Source organism: Xiphophorus hellerii, chromosome 16, assembly GCF_003331165.1.
Source record: "Xiphophorus hellerii strain 12219 chromosome 16, Xiphophorus_hellerii-4.1, whole genome shotgun sequence".
Lineage (NCBI taxonomy): Eukaryota > Metazoa > Chordata > Actinopteri > Cyprinodontiformes > Poeciliidae > Xiphophorus > Xiphophorus hellerii.
Window position 1 is genome coordinate 20,305,107 of NC_045687.1, and position 19,725 is coordinate 20,324,831.

Sequence of the window (19,725 nt, forward strand, 5' to 3'; positions counted from 1 at the left end):
CAAACTGAATCTGAATTTGTAAAGAACCACATGGGTTTTATTGCCTCTTTAAAAATAAAAATACTAACAAAACGGATTTATGGCCATTTTCTGGAGAACAGGGGTTATTATGTTTAAAACGACTGCATTGTTCAGCAGAGACTGATGAAAACAGCAGATGGTGCTTCATGGTTCCATCCCTGTTCTTTACAAGCTGGAGGTTCAGAGCAACTTTGACCCACATCTTTATCCCATCCGATAGAATATCTTAACTTCGAACTGCAGACTCATGTGAGTTTAGCTTTATTAGGGGGCTTTTCCTTTAAAAAACTGGCCAAGTACAATGAACATGACCTCATTTAAGTTTGTCCTTTTTGTAGTCCAGAGCCATATATTGATTTTTTCCCAGCTTTTGAAATACTTTGAAAGGCATCTCTGTATCAGACCTAGAATTCAGCTGAAGATCATCGTTTCCACTTAAGAATTATGTGTAAATACTATTTTCATTAACTTTTTCAGGTCTCGGCAGTGTGGTGAAAAGGAAATAACGACACATTCACACATGCAATTTTTTCTGTTATTTTTATGGAAACATGCAAAGCCACAACTCTTAAGAGAATATTTAGCTCGAACATAATACAATGCAGTAGTCAGGACTACATGGTAAAGTGTGAAGAAAAATAAGGCATTCAGCTTTTAAACATATTACTTAAATTGTCTCTCTCTTTTTTCCCAATATAGTAATTTATACCAAGGCAACAGTTTTAAGTTACAGCTTTAAAAGACACCATTTAAATGTTGTAAAGTTTTTTATTATTATTTGGTACTCAACTTCCTGGCCATTGCTGTGGCTCTTAAAATATCAACAAGAACAAAATGAAGAGTAGTTAGCAACAGCAAAAAAAAAGTTTTTGTTTACCTTAAAATCTGTAAATATATATAAAAATGTTAAAAAAGTGAACAAATCTAATAAAATTTCGAGCATTCCCCATGAGGGACGGGTGATCGGACACGCAAAGAAACAAACGGTACGCTTAAAGGTTTCAAATGTATAATCGGACCTGAATACAATCAAAGCTTCTAAAAGTTTATCATCCCTTTTTTCTCCTGTTTACATTGCCGACAGTGATGTTCACCAGTGTTGCAACAACAAACGAGCTAAAGCAAGCTCACTAAAACGCAGAAAAAGTTGTAACCACAGAAAAGAAAAGAGCTAACGCGTGTCGAGGCTGCATGCGGTTCTGTTTGTTAAAAAAGGCTCAGTGTGGTTTGGCTACTAACGTTTGCAGATAAATCGTCGAGTTGTGTTTGACGTTGTCGGATTCAGTTTCGCTCAGGTGTCTGCTGGCCTGGTGTACCTTTTCTTTTATAAGTTGGTTCATCTAGTGGTATACGACAACATTTTCAGCAGCCTCCCAACTGGAACTGCAGTCAGTAGTTCACACACGTACATACACACACACATTGGAAAAGGCTGTAAACACTGATCTGCTGGCTGACTTTCCAGCGATGGTCGACTTAGTACACAGACGAATAGTAAGTGGTGATGTCCTGATGCACTTTCTTGAGCTGTTTCAGGAGGACAATGGCGCAGACCAGGGCAGTGATCTGTCATGCAGACAAAGAAGGAGGGAAGTAAAGAACAGCGAAGGGAAGAGAAACCCCCCCGCGCACACCTGGCACTAACGTCCAACCTAAACGCCGAATGGAACGGATTAGTCCCGAGGTCGGCGTACATTCAAAGCGGCTAACGGAGATCCGACCGTTCAGGATGGATTTTAGTGCCAGGCTCCTACATTCATGCTTAAAAAGGCCAGAATGTCCTGCTACCACCTCTACCACGTTTTCACAAATTTAAACCAGCCACCTGGAAGATTTACACACACACACACACACAAAAAGAAGCATTTGTGAAATCAGAAAATGAGTTTGTCTAAGAAAACATTTGAAGGACAAAAATCCAACCCTGTTACATCAACATCCGTTAGATTAAAGAAAGTGAGAACAAGATTTGGTTAACGGTGAGTGTTGCTCCAATTAGTGGAACAGAAATCATTCGTTTCTTCTTGGTGATTGACAAACCCGGTTCTGGTCAGAAGTTTATATCCAGTCAATCGTCACGGCCATGAATGTTGCAGTGAGGCAATCTATCTGAGTATGTTGACAACGTTTCGCATCAGAAATGGCTCAGATCTCCTGGCACACATTTGTTTTTTTTTACTCCACAAACGTTCAGCAGAATCTTAATGTTGACCTTCTTTTGCCCACTAACAAATAAACGACAAAGCTTAAGTTGATGCCCAAGTAATTTTGATCCTGAAATATCTCTGAATGAACAAGTTGTAATTATCGGTTATTGTTTTGAAACAATACAGAAGTTCTATGTTGTAGCCATTCCTGAAAAAATAACACATTAGCTAGTTCGGTAGCGCTTTATTTGACGGGATGTGCATAAGACTGACATGACGCTGTCATAAACATGACATAACGCCTGTCATGAACATGAATTAGTCTTTATGAATGTTTGACTGTTGTCATGAAGTGTCACTTGGTAATTAATGACAATTTTAATGCAAAGTTGCTCTAAACGTTGCTTTGAAAGTCCATTAAAAGTGCCGACTTTGCATTAAACTGTCATTATTTACAAAATAATACAAAGTTAGCACTTCTAATGGACTTTTAATACAACTTTACATTAAGTGTCATTATTTACCAAATGACACTTCACGACAACAGTCAGACATTCATAAAGACTCCTTCATGTTCATGATGGGTGTCATGTTTATGACAGCGTCATGTCAGTCTTATGCACACCCCGTCAAATAAAGTGTCACCATTAGCTTTAAAGTCTTAAATTATCATGAAATTCATGTCCATGCTGGGTGTATGTAAACTTCTGACCAATAGAAACCCATCGGTTGCATCAGAACAGTTGCTTGTCCCAATTTCTTGGAGAATGATCTTCCCAATAGTAGGTTTAGATATCTGAGGAGGGGATTTTTTTCCTTCTAAAAAGTATGAAGCTCAAGCGTGATCATGCCGAGTGAAGCAAAAGGGTTTGTCACGTCAAGACGCTGTGGAACAACACAAATCCACAAAAGCGAGAATGGAGTCTGTCGAGACGCTTCCTAAGCCTGAGCCACAGGGATGTTGACCACAGAGAGGGGCGTGAAGACGACGGGGTCCTGGTTGGGGAAGGAGTTGTTGGAGGCGGTGACATGCTGGGGGTACGGCTGAGGGGCAGCCGGGGAGGGGGTGCTGGAGTTCAGGATAATGTACTGAGGAGATGAGGAGGCCCGGCGAATCTGTGAACTGAGCACTCCGCTGCAAATCAGAGCTACGATCTTTTGGAAGCAACGATGGAGGAAATGAGGGACAGAAAATAAAATAAAACGACAAACAAAAAGGTGGGAGGGGGAGGAGAGAAAGATGGTCAAACTTAAGAACGTGAGCAAAACACAAACTTGTTTAGGGCTGTCCTTATTTAATTAAATCTGCACCTTCAGATCTACAATCATAATGCAGGCTACACTTCACTAAAACGTCAAATTAGGAAGGAATTACCGAACGAGATGTTTTGTTAGTGTGAAAATTTTAATTTGATCTTTTTAGACTGCTTTTAAGCAAACACAAATACGCAGAGTTTTCCTACCAGAAGAGCTCCAGTTCCGACGAAGATGCCCATCACCAGCGGTGCCCGGCTGTCGAAGACGGTGACGATGGTAGTGGGACAGTTCTGGTGGAGGACAGAAGACGCTGTGAGCGCCTGAAGATTCAACACCCAACCCAGAGTTTACAGAGCGAATCCACCAGCAGGAAACTAACTGGTTTTCTACGACTTCCACCTCTACAAGCATCTCGGCTCTGAATCAGGGACCACAACCACCTACGAATAGCTAAAACCTGTGAACGCTTGAAGAAACGGCCAAAAGCTCATTTATAGCTGCCTATTTTAATGCTTCAAATACAAAAGATACCTTAGTTGGGACTATGACCCAAAGTGTAAAGCACATGTGTCAAACTCAAGGCCCGTGGGCCAAATCTGGCCTGCCGTAGCTTTTTATGTGGCCCTCTAGATTCTAGACTAAACACTAAGTTTGCTTAAATATTATTTTACAAGTCAAATCAATGCAGTTTTTATCTATTTGCTGCCAAATTATTTCAATCGGTCCCTCCAGTTTCTTGAGAATTATCATGGAAATTCACGCTAAATCAACAAATCTAGACTTCCTGTTTCCTCGGACTATAAATATGACAATTCTTATTTCTGATAACTTTCCTTCCTCATTTTCTTGCGTCAGGAAATACTTACAAAAAAAGACTACTACTCCTTTTAAACAAGCCTATGTCTATAGTCAGAGTGATGCAGGCTCCAACTCCTGCTCCAGATCTTTTGGCTTAAGCCTCTATCAGCTTTGCATTTCTAGAAACCAAATATCTCAAGCTCAGTCTGATTGGATCTCACCACAGACTCTCAATAGAATTTAGACATGGACTTTGACTGGGCCGTGGTAACAGACAATAGTTTGAATCTAAACTATTCCAGTGTAGGTAAGCCTTCGATAATCTCCTCTCAACTGTGTTGAAGTAGATTCATGCACCATGTTTCACCAAGGGGTGGGAATGTAGGCCAATAGGTTTTCATAATCATAAAAAAATAAAGCCACTTACAGGCATGACGAGGTGCTCCAGAACGCCGTTTGGTTTAGGACAGGTCTGCTTCACTAGCTCAACTAGCGGGACTCCAGTCATTCCACAGCAGTGCAGCTGAAGCACAGGAAGTGGAAGTCAGTAAGAGCACTCAGAAAAATGAACATGTATGTCAACATATAAACGCACACGATTTTTATATTAAAGCAAGAAAATGGTGCACACTTACCGAGTTGTGGATGAATGCGAGTGTGACACCAATTGCTGGATCTTGGCTGCTCACATAGAGGCTGTATAAAGTGGTATAAAACTCTCCTAGTCTCAGTCCAACCTTGGGGAGGAAAACCCAAAAACACAATTACTATCAGGATGGTTTGGTTTGGGACAGATGGCTGTGGCTTTTACCGTGTTGCTGTTGGAATAGGCAAGTCCTCCGATGACAAACTCAGCCACAGCCAGAAAGAAGAGCAGGATGGAGAACTGGAGGGAGAAGAAGAAGTAGATTAATGGAGTTACTGCCAGTCGTTCTGCAGCAAAACAACAAAAAGGGAATCAAAAGAGTTCAGTTCATTTGCAATAAAATCTGCTTTTTGGATCGTTTCAAAAGAAGCTACAGAATAATGTTGGAAACATTGTTTTCTCTTTAAGTCCAGAAATACTCTCTTCTAGGCCACACATTTCATTATAACTTTTTGTTTCTATGCGCCATGTAGATGTGACCATCCTGAGTGTTATTTAACGACAAAAATCCAAACACTACCTAATGCTTAATTTGTATAACACCTTTTGAAAAAAATGTTACAAAATGCTTTTGAATTTTTAAAAAAGTCAATTAAAACATCATGAATGATGTCAAGAAATGCAAAGAAATAAACCAAATCAATTCAAATACATAATGTAAGACAAAACAATAAAAATATTTAATCTGTCTTTAATTATCATTCTCTGCTGTTTTGACGCATCGTCATCACCTCTGAGCTGCCACTACAGAAATTATTTTATGTTTTGCTGGATGCTGTATTGTCCCAGTGTTAGTGCAATAAATTGTAATATTGTTGTTTTAAGACTATTTTCAAGTAGTATATTAATAATGGCTTCATAATGCAGGTTTGCCGTCTTGAGGAACAATAAACTTTAATTTTGCTAATAACATTTAACACTGGACCTGGAAGAGATTTTAAAGCCTGAAAAAAACACAGCAGTCAATAAAATACATATAAAGCAGAAATAAACCCAAACAGAACCATAACCATTAATAAAATGGATTATGATGTCTTTGTGAACAAGATTGCCCTGATATTAATAGCAATACACCAACAATTTCTGTTGAGAAACTGTCGGTGTATTTTTATGGAGGGGTGTGTGTTTGTGTGTGTGTGTGTGTGGGTGGGGGTGTGTGTGTGTGTGCATTGCCTTACCACTTGCAGGGCACATTTTTTCTCATTGCAGGCGCCGTAGTCTCCAAACACCACCACAATCAGCATGATTGAACCAAGAATGATCAGTACGGTCACACCTGACGGAGCAGAAAACAGGAACGGTTTGCCATAAGATGTAATCTGAAACCGACCTGCTATCCGACCGACGCGTTTGCGACAAACCTATGACGAAAGCGCTGGAGTTGAGCGCGTCGATATCAAAGATCCCTCTGGTGTTCTCGCCGAATCTGAGCCACAAGCCGAGGCCCAAAAACGCCAACCCAACCACCTGCCACGAAAGAGGAAGCGAAACTAGGTTACGAGTGGTAACACCGTTCGAGCAAACACACCTGTGGTTGCAGGAAGAATAACCAAAAGCAGCCACAGCTGCAAAGACGTTTCTCTTTGTGCCTACACAAAAAGTGGAGCCCTACAGAAACTAAATCAAAAACTGTCAGCGTGGTATCAATCTGTGCGATATCACAAATGTAGATAAATGCTCAGATGCAGTATTTGGTAGGAAGTGAGGCAGGCCTGGGCGATAAACCAAATATTAACCAAATATGACGATGACCAACGTCACTTTGCCCATGTCTGTGTTTTCGGTGTTTAAAAAACATGAAAAAAAAAGTTGTTTTTGGCTGGTTAAAATGGGTAGACTGCGCTCCTGTCCCTTTAAGACACTATGTGTACAGTCTGTGGTCATGCTACTCCAGCCCACAAACAGTAAATGCAGGAAATTTCAAATGTTGATGTGGTGGCGGTTGTGTTTACAGGAAAGTTATTTTATACTTCTAAGCTTGCTGATGAGTTGTGTTTATTCATTCAAGATTTTTATTTTTTTTTTAGCTCATTTTTTTTAGTTAAAATTTAGTATTTTTCTTCAATAGCTTCTGGGATACGTGACACATTGACTCAAAATCAGCGTGAACTTGTTCTGCCAAAGTGTGTAGATGAAGCACATTCATTTTTACTCCATTTTAACCCTTTTTTTTTTTTTTTAGCATTTTGTCAAAATTTAGTAAATATATTTTTAGCTATTTTTTGTCAAAATTTTCTACATTTGTACTCAATTTTGACAAAAAATTACTAAAAAACATATTTACAAAATTATGACACAAAATTACTAAAAATATGTATTTACTAAATTTTGACAAAAAACTGCTGAAAAATATATTTACTAAATTATTGACAAAAAAATTGCTAAAATAAATAAAAAGGGTTAAAATGGAATAAGAATGAGTGTGCCTCATCTAAACACTTTAGTAGAACGATTTCACACTCATTTTGAGTCAATGGGGCACATGACTTGGAAGCTATTGAAGAAAACATATTATTTAATATTAAAATTATTTAAAATATTGAATATGACTTAAAAATTCAAGAGAGGATAGTGTGTCTCGTGTAAACCTAATTACCACTTTTTGTGTCAGTTGGTCACAAGGCAAGGCATTTATTTACATTTGTTTGTCAGGAGTGTTTGGTTCGGACATTTGTTGACAGTCCCTAAGTGAACCTTCGAGCGTTTGATGAGGAAGAGGAAGGGAGCGGTAGATTAATGCCTGAAGAAAATGCAAGGTATACAGTACAGACCAAAAGTTTGGACACACCTTTTAATTCAATGAGTTTCCTTTACTTTCATGACTATTGACATTGTAGATTCACACTGAAGGCATCAAAACTATGAATAACACATGTGGAAATATGCACTAAACAAAAAAGTGTAAAACAACTGAAAATACCCCTTATATTCTAGTTTCTTCAAAGTAGCAACGTTTTGCTGTGATTACTGCTTTGCACACACTCTGCATTTTCTTGATGAGCTTCAAGAGGTAGTCACCTGAAATGGTTTTCACTTCATAGGTGTGCCCTGTCAGGTTAATAAGTGGGATTTCTTGCCTTATAAATAGTCATGAAAATAAAGAAAACCCATTGAATTAGAAAGGTGTGTCCAAACTTTTGGTCTGTACTGTAAATCTAAGCATTTTGAAACTACTGATATTGAAAGACCAATATTTTTGTAATATCTAATAAACTCTTAGCTCAAACATGACCTACTTCAAAACGTATTAATGACGAAGAGAACAGGCAACAGCAACACTGACCAGCGACATGAACTAACAGCATAGACCAGGGGTGGGCAACTCCAGGCCTCGAGGGCCGGTCTCCTGCAACTTTTAGATGCATCTCTACTTCAACACACCTGAGTCAAATAATGAGGTCATTAGCAGGACTCTGGAGAACTTGACTGCACTTAGGAGGTGATTCAGCTGTTGGATTCAAGCGTGTTGGATCAGGGAGACATCTAAGAGTTGCAGGACACCGGCCCTCGAGGACCAGGATTGCCCACCCCTGGCATAGACCAATGACATTGACCAATCACAGAAGTTATTGTGATTTGTGATTGTGACTTCTGTAACTTCTGTTATCTGTTACTGTCACAATAACAGAAGTTGTTGCAATAAGTTATTGCAATTTATGACATTGCAGATGTCACAAATTGCAGATATTTCTGACATCTGCAATGGGTTCACTGCTTTACTGCAGATGAATTGACAAGATGACAGTGAGAAATAGAGAAATAACATATGCAACATCTACATACAACATTGACATATCCATAAAGTACTAAGACCATAGCGATCAAACAAAGACACAGAACAACAACATCTACACATATGGCTTGTACTTATTTTTGACACAAATGGAGCCCCATATATGTTAGGTTAATTGGTCTGTGATAATGCATCTATATTGACTTTTGCAGAAAGAAGGGACTTTCTGCAGATACGTCACTACTGCAGTATTAGTTGTTAATGTTAATAATAAAAGTTTTGAATTACACAGATAAGTCCCAAAGTACTGAATACAACAGAAAAAAAAATCATCAAAAGATAGCTAAACGGCTGTTTGTGGAGAGATTGCATCTTCAATTACTTTTTATCACACAAGCAAACAGTAAAACACAAAAACTTCCACATTTTAGTATTATTCTCGTAATTATTCTCCTAAAAAAAAAAAAAAAAAAAAAAAAAAGCAGTTACTTGCAGTAAGATAAGTTCCTGTTCTCGGTGTGGCAGGGACTAATCTTGATCTTATGAACCAACTGAAGAAACATCAGTATGTAAAAACCCCGAAAAACAACCAAACGGGAATTAAACCTAAATATTGCCCGGAGATGAGCCCTCTCTAACAAGGTGAGGTAATACTTGAAAGGGGGCATTGGCATTTCTGGAAAAACGAAACCTCTAACACTGTAACTGTAATCTGCAGGAATAACAGCGGCGCCCACTTCCGCTCCCCGTGTCTTGGAATAATAAACACTTAATACGCCGCCTTCTTCTGGTAGCTTTGTAATTAAATTCACTTACGGCGAAGATAATGTTGAAAAGGATGAGAATATATTTGCACACGAGTCCACATCCGTCGACAGCCATGATGAGCAGCGGTTTGTCAAACTGCGCACTTCTGAAGTCTGAATAAAACCCAAATGGGAATGATGGAGCTCTTCCAGCAGCACGGGCCTGTTCGGGTGAAGCATATAGAAGAAGAAGAAGAAGAAGAAGAAGAAAAAAAAAACCCGCGTCAGTGCATATCAGTGCGAGTCAAAGTCAGCAAACGTCGTGATAATTTTTTTTTTTTAACGTCAAATATTTCACACGGAAAATATGAACTACCAACACAATTCTCGTTCTGAAACCACCAACATGGCGAACACGGATATAAGAAAAATAGCTTCAAACGAATTAAATACCTTTTTTCAGCTGTGACTTGATTAAGCAGCACGCGCCTTTCGCTACAGCATCCGATTAAACTGCGTGTAAATTTTCTTACCTCAACGTGCGACAAGCCCCGCCTCCTCGACCTCTTCCAATTCTCTGATTGGCCGAAAGGTTTAACCGACGAAGTTTAGCTCCAATGAGCAGGAGGAAGGGGAGAGCTGCTGCCCACAGCGAAAGATATCAAAGGGGTTAAAAAGGAAACTTAAGGAAATGAGACTGCGCCAGGACGCCTTTGTTCACTGCAAGAAGACAATAGACGTTCAACTACGCTGGTGTTAAATTATTACTGGGGTCTATGGACGTAGTTGGTACAAAATAACGCTGTTGTCATCACCGTTAAAATGCTTGAAAATGCAAAAGCACGTTTTAATTTTCCTCTTAAGCTCCAAAGGCAACAGAGAAGAAACGAAAGGAAAAGGAAACGACTTTGCCGTCTTTCTCCTCCCCCATACACACAACCAGCCCAAACAATACTGACATTTTCCAAGGTTACACTTTCACGCCATTACTTCAAATAAAGGAAGAGCAGCAGAGAAATTGCTCACAATGATAAGGCTACATAAGGCGGATCTCGGAGTAAAAGTGATCCAAACTTGGAAAGAAAACCAAAACCACTTGGATCCGGTAGTAAATTACTGTGTAACAAGATCTGAAAAGATACAAAAAAAAGAGCTCAGCTGAACAGATCGGCTTAGAAGAGAAACTGGGCATGTAGTCTTATCAGTTTTATGCGACTGATTATATTGCTATTGCTATTCTATTTGACTTATCTAAAGAAAAAACAACAACAGAGAACCAGAAAAACCTGGGAATTGATTCACCTAGTAATGGTGATCCACCATGATTCAATGTTTTATTTGAGGAAACATTACAAATAAAAAAATAAGCTCTGAAACAGTTCTCACGAGATTTCCACACCACTAGGGAAATCAAATGTACAAAGTTTTTTATGTAGAAAACATTTGAGTTTCCTCTTTTTGTTTCAACAGTGCATTATAAATGGGATTTTATGTGCACAAAGTAGAGGATAATTATGCAGAGGAAGGAAGAAAAAAAGAACACACACACAGACCCCCGGCTGAGTTTTAATTAATCAGAAGCAGCCAAAGAGGCCTGTGGGTAACTCTGCAGGATCTGTGGAGAATCTGAGCTCATGTGGGGGAATCCAAGCGACAGGATAACTACCAGCTGCGCACGTCGCAAATCTTTCCTTTCATGGAAGCAAGACGAAAGCCATTGTTGAAACAAAGCCTGTTTGCCACAATTCACATTAATCTCACTGTACGGCGATAAATAATGCATTTTAATAAACGCGCAGGTCAGCTAAGAGAAAAACCTGAAATGTGTTTGTGTCAGACGACTAACACTGCACATTACCCTAAGACAAGGCAAGTTTATTTGCACAGCACCTTTCATACACAAGACAAAAAGTGAATGAAAAGCATAAAATGTTTATTGGTCAGATTGTTTAATCTAAAGCTGAAACAAAAACTATATATACATTTTGAATTCAAAACACAGCAGTTTCTACACATCTCAGGTTTTCAGGGAGACTGTTTCAGAGCTGATGGATGCTGTTCAGTTTCGGGCAGGACTCTGACGACCTAGGCACACCATACCTATTGCAGAACACGGTGGTGGCAGCATCATGGTGCAGTGAGGCTTTTCTTCAACAATAATCAGAAGATGAACAGAGATAGAAACACTAGCAATGTGAAGAAAACCAATGAGAGGCTACTCAAGACTGAAGTCATGGGCAAGGTTTTGTCTTCCAGTGAGGAAATAACCAAAAATTTGCTACAATAAATGGGTCAGTTTAAAGTTTTACTGGTGTGTTAGAATGGCCCAGTCAAAGTCCAGACCTCAACAGAATTGAGAATATGAAGCTGGCAGAGTCTGAGCTATTTTTCCAAATCAGAAAGTACAAAAACAACTCGAGTGCTTAGATGTGCAGAAATTTGTCGCTCAAACTATTGACTCGGGTGGGAGGTGGAATACAAAAGCATGCCGCACCTTTTAGATATTTATTTGTAAAACATGAAAATAAAAGTAAACCCATTCATTTTTTTCTTCTTCCCCTAGCCAGTGCTGCTTTATGAAAGACGTATTCACATGTTTCTCAGCTTTTATTTTTAATTGTGTCTGTCTAAAATACATTGAAGTTAGTGGTTATCATATGACAGAATGTGGAAAAAGAACAGCCATCAAAAACACATTTTGCGCGGCGCCGCGTCACACGGGGTGCGAATATGCATCACGACCAAATGAAACAGACGTTCCTCCTCGTAACGGATCTGTTCGGAAAGCGATGCCATTTCTCAGCCTGTGAGGTCTGTCGCCACGTTGAGAGAGTAATGGCTTCGCCTGCCTCTCACCGGCCTTGTCGGGGAGAACTGGCTGCAGCGTGGAGTTATGCGACCCCTCTGCCATCCATCAGTGCAGGTTCAGTGGGTGGCACGGGGAGAGAGAGAGAGAGAGAAGGAGAGGAGGAGGGTGACGGAGCGAGTCACAGAGAAAAGAGAGCCTAAGTCTCTCTCCGTTTCTTCTATGCATACAGGCCGTCATGTTGAAGAGCTGGAACTTTGCACTTAAAAAGCTTGAACTCACTGTGATCCGACAGGTAAGTTTAGGAAAGGAGTTCATCTTAGAGTCTGAGTAAAGCCTCGGAGAAGCGGCGAACCTCATGTGAATACTACTGAGTCGGGGGAAAGTTGGGCAGCAGCTAGTTACATTTTACTTGAGTAACCATTTGGTGGAAAAAAACTGTAAGTGTATCACTCTTATACTTTCAGTGTGATATCTCCTCACTGGAAGTGTAAATAGTACAGAAGGGCTGGATTACGACAGTCTGGCGATATGAGAGTCACGCTGGTCAAGTCAAGTCTATTTGTGCAACACATTTGAGCAACAAGGCAGTTCAACGTGGTTTACTTCATAAAAACTAGTGTGAAGCAAGAGCTAAACACCACATTTTGTCAAATGCTACCATCAAAATTGCCGATAAGCATAAAAAATGTTGATCAATGTTTCATTACTACTAATCAAGGACAACTCGAAACGGGGGCTTTTTTTTTCTACTTTTCTTTAGCCTTGCTTTCAAGGGAGTCAGTGTTTCAGCTGTTTTGCAGTTTTCCGGAAGTTTGTTGAAGATTTGTGGTGAATGCTGCTTCTCCGTGTTTGGTTCTGGATCTGGTGGATGCAGAGCAGAACCAGAACCAGAAGACCTGAGAGGTTCCGGAAGGTTGATACAACAGCAGCAGATCTTTGATGTATTTTGTTTTTATTTTTGTGGTACTAAGCCATTCAGTGATTTATAAACTAACAACAGTATTTCAAAGTCTATTCTTTGAACTCCAGGGAGCCAGTGGAAGGACTTTAAAACTGGTGTTATGTGCTCTATCTTCCTGGTTTTAGTCAGAACGCCAGCAGCAGCGTTCTGGATCAGCTGCAGCTGGAGGTTTGATTTTTTTTTTTAGGCCAACATGGGAAGATGCTGTTGCAGTAATCAATGAACGCATGGATGAGTTTCTCTAGATCTTGTTGAGACATTAGTCCTCTAATCCTGGAGATGTTCTTCAGGTGACAGAAGGCCGACTTTGTAACTGTCTTGATGTGTCTCTGGAGGTTCAGGTCACTACACTCACATTTCGGGCCTGACCGCTAGTTTTTAGCTGTAATAACTGAAGCTGCGTGCTGACTCCAGATCGTTCCTCTTTAGATCCAAAAGATAAGAACGTCAACCCTCATGTACCGTGTTTTAAAAAGTAAGACATTGCAGTTGGGAGACCAGCTCAGCAGAGACAGCCCCACCCTTACAAAAGATTAGCAACTCAGAAAGGGAAGGGGCCTGTAGAGGGAGAGAGAGAAAACATAGAACGGAACGACCCACACAAATATTCACAATAACCTGAATTCAAACATTTTCTTCGAATGCAGCTGAAACTGAAATTGATCAAACATTTTCAAAGTGTTTTTTACAATGAGATCCCAAAAGAACAATTACTTCCCCAGTTTTCGGTGAGTCTGTTAACCTTGCTACATTTAACTTCTGTAGCAGAAAGCAGAACTTCTGACAGAAAAAGCCAGTGAAACTAGACTAGTAAACGCAGACAATAATACCCCACACAGGTGTGCGTAGCTGTATTTTCCTCACACCAGTGTTTATGACGTTAAGTAGCCGAGGAAACATCTGAATACCCAACATTTTCCATTTGTTGCAGAATCCAGTCACTGAATTCTTTTCCTTCCAGCGCTCAACTCCCAAGTGTTACACAGCTGTTTGGTTTCCACACTTGTGTAAAAGGACTCACTGGTGCTCTTTATTAAATCAAATTTAAATGGAAACTTAACAAAACAAAACAAAACAAAAAGTCAAGAAAATGATGTGATTTCTGCAAAGAAAATAATTCGCTAGCTTGCCTCTGGAGTCAAGTAGTTTGTTATTTGCAAACATAACAGTGCTGCTAATCATTTTATCTATCACTGTTCATCATTATTTCTAACTACGTCGCGTTTATGGACATATTGACAAGACAAACTGCACAAAGTTGCAATGCCCGAACTAAAATGAAGTTTCTTTTTGAACGTTGTAGTTTAACTTCCCAATAGGGGGCGCAAAAGTATTAAAAACATCTAAGGTAATGTAAAGGATTCGGTGAGAAATCCTATTACGACACGGTGTCTCCAAATATTTAAACACATTTACATAATAAATGCACTATTCATATATTAAGACCTGTAGAGTGAGTCTTTTTAAAGATACTCTACAGTGCTGCATTGTTTTTCACTAAGAAATGTACGGTTGTAATAAAAACACAGCTGGGTAATAAGCTATAGATTTCCACTGCTGGATTGAACCAAACTACATTATTTAAAAGTTGCACATAGGAAATAAGAACCCATTTTGTTTTGCTTTGTGTTTACTTTGGTCGATGACATCACAGGAGGCAAAAAGGTTGAGAGGATCAACTGCTTTTCATAGATACGAGCATAGATGTGATAGATTTTAATATAGATTCTCAAGAATGCAACCTTTAGTTGTGTTGCTAATGGTTCAAGCTAATGAATTTAGCCAGAGTTTTACTCCAGTGACCTAAAAACAATTTCAGATACTCTTGTGCCTGAAGCTAACGATGATTTTTACCATAGTCAACTTAGCAACTTTAGCTAGCATGATTCCGTTTAGATTCCTACTTGAATGTTTACTTTGATTTTTGTGCATTTTCACCTTACCATAAAAGAGTAAGAGGCATATTAATGTGTTTTGGCACAAAATGTGAATGTCAACCGTAAAACAAATTCAAAAGACCTTGAGAAGATCCTACCAACTAAGTCTGCTAGGAGTGTTATTATCCGCATTTTCAGAAGTCCTGGTTGTGGCCTTAAACGTCACTCAGTGAGGAAGAAGCTTTTGTTCAGAAATAAACACAAGAAGCCTACATACAGTTTGTGAAATGCTGTAAGTGACAAAGAACCTATAATGTTTGGCCATAATGACCATCACTACATTTGGAAGAAAAAGGAAAAAAGGAGACGCTAATAAACATGGTAGCACCTTCCAAATTGGGAAGTACAGGGGTTTGCAGCATCATGTTGCAAGGAAAATTAGCAAGAGTGACTGTTGTGCTTCACTAATTAGGAAAGAACAATAAGTATACATAATGAAGCAACTCAAAGCAACAATCAGGGAGTTAAAACCTGGGTGCAAACGAGTCCTTCAAATGAACAACGATCCTAAGAACACAATTAAATTAGTTACAAAGTGGCTAAAACACAATAAAATCAATGTTTTGGAGGCTAGCAAAACATATAATCTCTGATCAAACAAGAGGCAAGAGTTGTTGTTTTATTTAATAAATGGCTTCATGACCAGACTTAGGCAGAAAGCTTTCGGGTAAATCGTTTATTTCGGTACGTTGTCATTTTAACACCACCAGGGGGCGCAAGAACATTAAAAACCTATAAAATGTGTACTAATCGTATGGAGGTAAAAGTCACTGATCAATCTGGCTTATTTATTTTTATTTGCTGCATTTATGATTGAAGTTACCTTAAGTACACAAAAAATAAGTAAATAATAAAATTGAAGGTAAAGAGTAGGGGCCAGTCTGGTTCATTTATTTATTTAGAATACACTTAGAAAAATTAAGCACATAAAAAAGATTTAAATAGATTAAAATAAAGCAATACCTGGGCTAATTATTAAGTGATTTATTAAATTGAGTTAAATTTGAGTAGGATAAACATGAAATAACAGTAATGTGGTGGATTTTTGTCCAACGTTTAATTCGCTGTGTGTACATATTAAAATAACAGCATAAAACATTTTAAAGAGCATCGACCAGTCGGATTAATTGGAAATATTAAAGATTTAAATTTTTGTCTAAAAAAGCAGACACAACAGCTAATTTATGTACGTATTTATGTTTGATATTTTTATTCGAGCACATATTAAAATATTAAATATTCAGTTCGAAATTGACTGTGGTGGAATTTCGAACTGAATATTATAATTTTATATATATATATAATTTATATCTGAAAATTTGATTTGAGTAGATGAAAAAAGTGATTGCAGGTATATTTATAAAGCGTGTTATAGATATGGAGAATATGATGAATGAATGCATCTATTACTTAAATAAAATAAAAAGTGGCTATATTGAGTAGTACTAATACTTCAACCACAGCAATATTATTGTAGATATAAAATGATAGCTTATTTATAGATACATGTAAACATTCCAAAGTGTGTTATTTATTCTATTTAAATATGTTTTTGTGGGTTTTATGTCACAAAAATGTAAACAAAACACCAGGGGGTGTTTTTTTTTTGTCGCCCTTATAACAATTTATACCAATCATGGAGGAGGAGGGAGCAGTGGAGGAGGTGGCGGTGGGGAGCTGTGGGAGGGGAGGTGGAGGTTTAGGGGAAAAGGAGGAGAAGGAGACTCGGGGAAAAACGCAGACCTCAGACCAGCCCATCTCGCCTCTCAGTCCCAGCTCCCTTATCCCGGTGTCAGCGGAGAAATCTGATCCCAGGTCGGCGGACCGCGTCTCGCCCTCCACACTACGAGCCTGGGACTCAGACCAGAGGAAATCGTGTACCGTCGGCAGCCAGGTCGGCACGCCAAGACTCATCCACGGCAGAGCACGGCGAGGGAACGGACCAGGAGGCTGCGAAGGCGAAGGGAAGGCTTGCAGGACCCACGGAGGAGTTTAATGCAGAAGCACATCCAGCGGAGGGGGAGAGCAGAGAGGACTGAGTGGCGGCGCATACGGAGTAGTATTACGCTCAGCTAATTTCCAACATTTTCCATTCTTGGCAGCGACAGTGAGCTCTCAGAGCCACATTTATAAGGAGAGCTAGCGGAATGTAATGCTAGCGAGCTAGCTAATGGTAGCTAGCTAATTAGCTCGCCAGGCACCCGAGAGTCGGACGTGTGATCTTTATTAAAATAGGTCACTGTTTGGCGTCATTTCACTTTTCACCCCCTCTCCGATAAAGGCTGGGCTTTCTGTTGTTGTTTGGGCAAGATTTTAATATGGTCATTATGGTCTGTGTGTGATAACCAACGCCAAGTTAGACAATAAACAGAGCGAGCTTTCCATATTGATGAAAATCTGTTCAATATCATCCGTCCGAAGCTTTTAGTGAATATCAAGCTGTGGAGGAGAAAACAAAGGAATAAACGGGGAAAGGAAAAAAAAGAGGAGCAGACTTTTTCATCAGTGACTGTCCCCCGTCCAATGTTAATGTCGACCGACGTTGCATCTATAATGCTGCCCGTTAATCGGGGAATAATGGAGCGCGACAGGGACCTCGAGACGGCGGCCGGCGGAGCGCATCCGAACGCGGCCGCCGGAGCCGCGGTTGTCCGGGGGATGAAGCGCGGAGACCCGGAGCCCGACGCTCAGACCGCCGCTGCCCTGACTGACCCGACCGGGGCGGAATGCAAGAGACCGAGGATAGACGGCTCCGGTGAGATCGGACAGGTATGTAAACACAAAGAACCCGTTAGTCACATCTGTAGCTATTTTTTATTATGTGTTTTTTTTTTTTTTTTTTAATTTTGTGCAATATTTTTCATACTTAGCATCTACTGAGCAACACAAAAATATATATATATATATATATATATATATATATATATATATATATATATATACCTCAAAAAGGCCGCTTCTGTCTCATCAATAATGTGATTACCCCTTTCAGCAAATTACACTTTCAACAAAATGAAAGTGTCGACTGAAAGCGACATATTTTAGCAAGCAATAGCTAGATGTTCTTTGTTGAGATCCTGCGCCTGAGCTCAGTGAGGGAGCAAACCCAGACAAAGGTAATATGATACAGGCTCCATTGCTATGACAGACAGCAGCCCAGCAAAGATCAGAGCCATCCATCATGCCTGCCTCACATGTTGCAAATCACTGTAAATACATTTTTCTTTCTATTCACAAAGAAAATAAACACCTGGAATGATGATCCTGATAGGAACGCAATTAATCACTCCGTCCTCCCCTATCCCCACCCCAATGCCCCACCATCACCTCCTGCTTTAATGTGGCTAGGTGTTAAGAGAGAGGGAGAGACAGACAGGATTGGGGGAGGGGTCAACCCGAGCCAAAGACAAAGAGCAGAGTCTTTTTGCTGGAGGCTTGAAGGAGCAAAAGGGGGCTCCAGGGTGGCGGCGGGGGGAGTTCTCCTTAACACGGGTCTTCCCTGCTTTCATGACTCCACAGCTGAGACAGCAGAGCATCAGCCGCCTCGCTGGAATAATCTGGTTGCGGCGAGCCAGGGGGGCTTCAGGATGCGCCTCTCACTCGCTCTATCTGGATCTGTTGCTATTCAACACTAATGCGCGGCGTATGTATTTTTTTTTACATTTTTTTTATTTTAATTTTATTTTTTACACCTGACGTTCTTGCTCTAATCCAATAGTTACAGGGACGTGCCGTGTTTTTTTAGAGCCGAAGGGACGAAGCCGAGAGTAGTGGAAGGTCAGAGGTCACCTCCTCGTAAGCGAATCCGAAGAAGACGCCGGCGAAGTCAGCTTAGCGCGAGAGCAGCAAGCTAGGATTTGAATGAGAGTGCAGATAAAGTTGGAGAGCTTACACTGCTGCACACTGCTGGTCAGCTGTTTGAAAGAAACTGTGACTTTCTTAGCCTTAACAATTAGGGCTGCCTGGAAACATTCGCAGGTTTTGGAAAGTAGATGTCACACAGTTGCATGGAAATTTTTTTTTATCTATATCTATTATTATTATTATTATTTTTTAATTAGAATAAAGGTGTCAAATTAACCAAAATCTAGAGATGACATGTAGAAGATTTCAGTCCGGATTTGACTGTTCTGTTCCACAGACTGAGTTTTAATTATTCAGTATGCCAAAAACGAATGGAGCAGAAGTAGTGGTGCACCGATTGCAGTTTTCTGGCCGATCACAGATCTTTAAAATTCCCATTTTCTTTGTCTGAAAAGTTGCTAAATTTGGCAGCAGACTTGCTTAGTTGGCCACGGCGGGATGACTGGGAGATTAGTTTGAATTTGCATATAAAACTCGGCCGATTCGTGATCGGCCAAAAGGAAAATGAAGTTAGCCAGCTGAATAGAGACTGGATACCTGAACAAAAAGCCGTAAGAATTCAACATCTAATGCCTCCTTGTCTTACTTTTTATCTTGTGGAGAGAAGAAAAGGATAAAGGTTAAATTGCTCTAATTGAAAGCTGCTGCAACATTTTACATCCGTTTTTTCTAAATCTAAATTGAGGTCATATGTACAAAAAATAAAAACAACAACCAACAAGTCAATGTAGAGATGCACCGATCACATAACCAATCGGCCAATTTTGCCTCGATCGATGGTTGGCTAAATAACAAATCAGCTTTTT

The 19,725-nt window shown here is 39.8% G+C and overlaps 2 protein-coding genes across 6 annotated transcripts in view; one reads left to right on the top strand and one right to left on the bottom strand.

The window, feature by feature from the left end:
- Positions 1-544: 544 nt before the first annotated feature.
- cd9r (CD9 molecule related) lies at positions 545-9,912 on the bottom strand. Of its 2 annotated transcripts, none has more exons than XM_032587523.1 (9): positions 9,802-9,912; positions 9,419-9,571; positions 6,231-6,336; positions 6,048-6,145; positions 5,035-5,109; positions 4,859-4,960; positions 4,651-4,746; positions 3,632-3,715; positions 545-1,587 (listed from the first exon to the last, which is right to left on the bottom strand). In XM_032587523.1, exons 2-9 carry the CDS (start codon positions 9,482-9,484, stop codon positions 1,498-1,500), a joined length of 717 nt encoding a protein of 238 aa, XP_032443414.1. In that variant the 5' UTR covers positions 9,485-9,571; positions 9,802-9,912; the 3' UTR covers positions 545-1,497. The 2 variants fall into 2 exon arrangements, with proteins under 2 accessions (XP_032443414.1, XP_032443413.1); XM_032587522.1 differs by lacking the exon at positions 545-1,587 and adding an exon at positions 2,829-3,323.
- Positions 9,913-16,766: 6,854 nt separating this feature from the next.
- Positions 16,767-19,725, top strand: part of LOC116734894 (RNA binding protein fox-1 homolog 2-like) — a 67,285-nt gene continuing 64,326 nt past the window's right edge. For 2 of the 4 annotated variants that reach the window (XM_032586437.1, XM_032586440.1), the window contains exon 1: positions 16,769-17,824. In XM_032586437.1, coding sequence (XP_032442328.1) covers positions 17,579-17,824 — 246 coding nt within the window. In that variant the 5' untranslated portion in view covers positions 16,769-17,578. Of the gene's footprint in view, positions 17,825-19,725 lie in introns of all 4 variants that reach the window. The other 2 variants (XR_004342285.1, XM_032586438.1) reach the window with 2 other exon arrangements.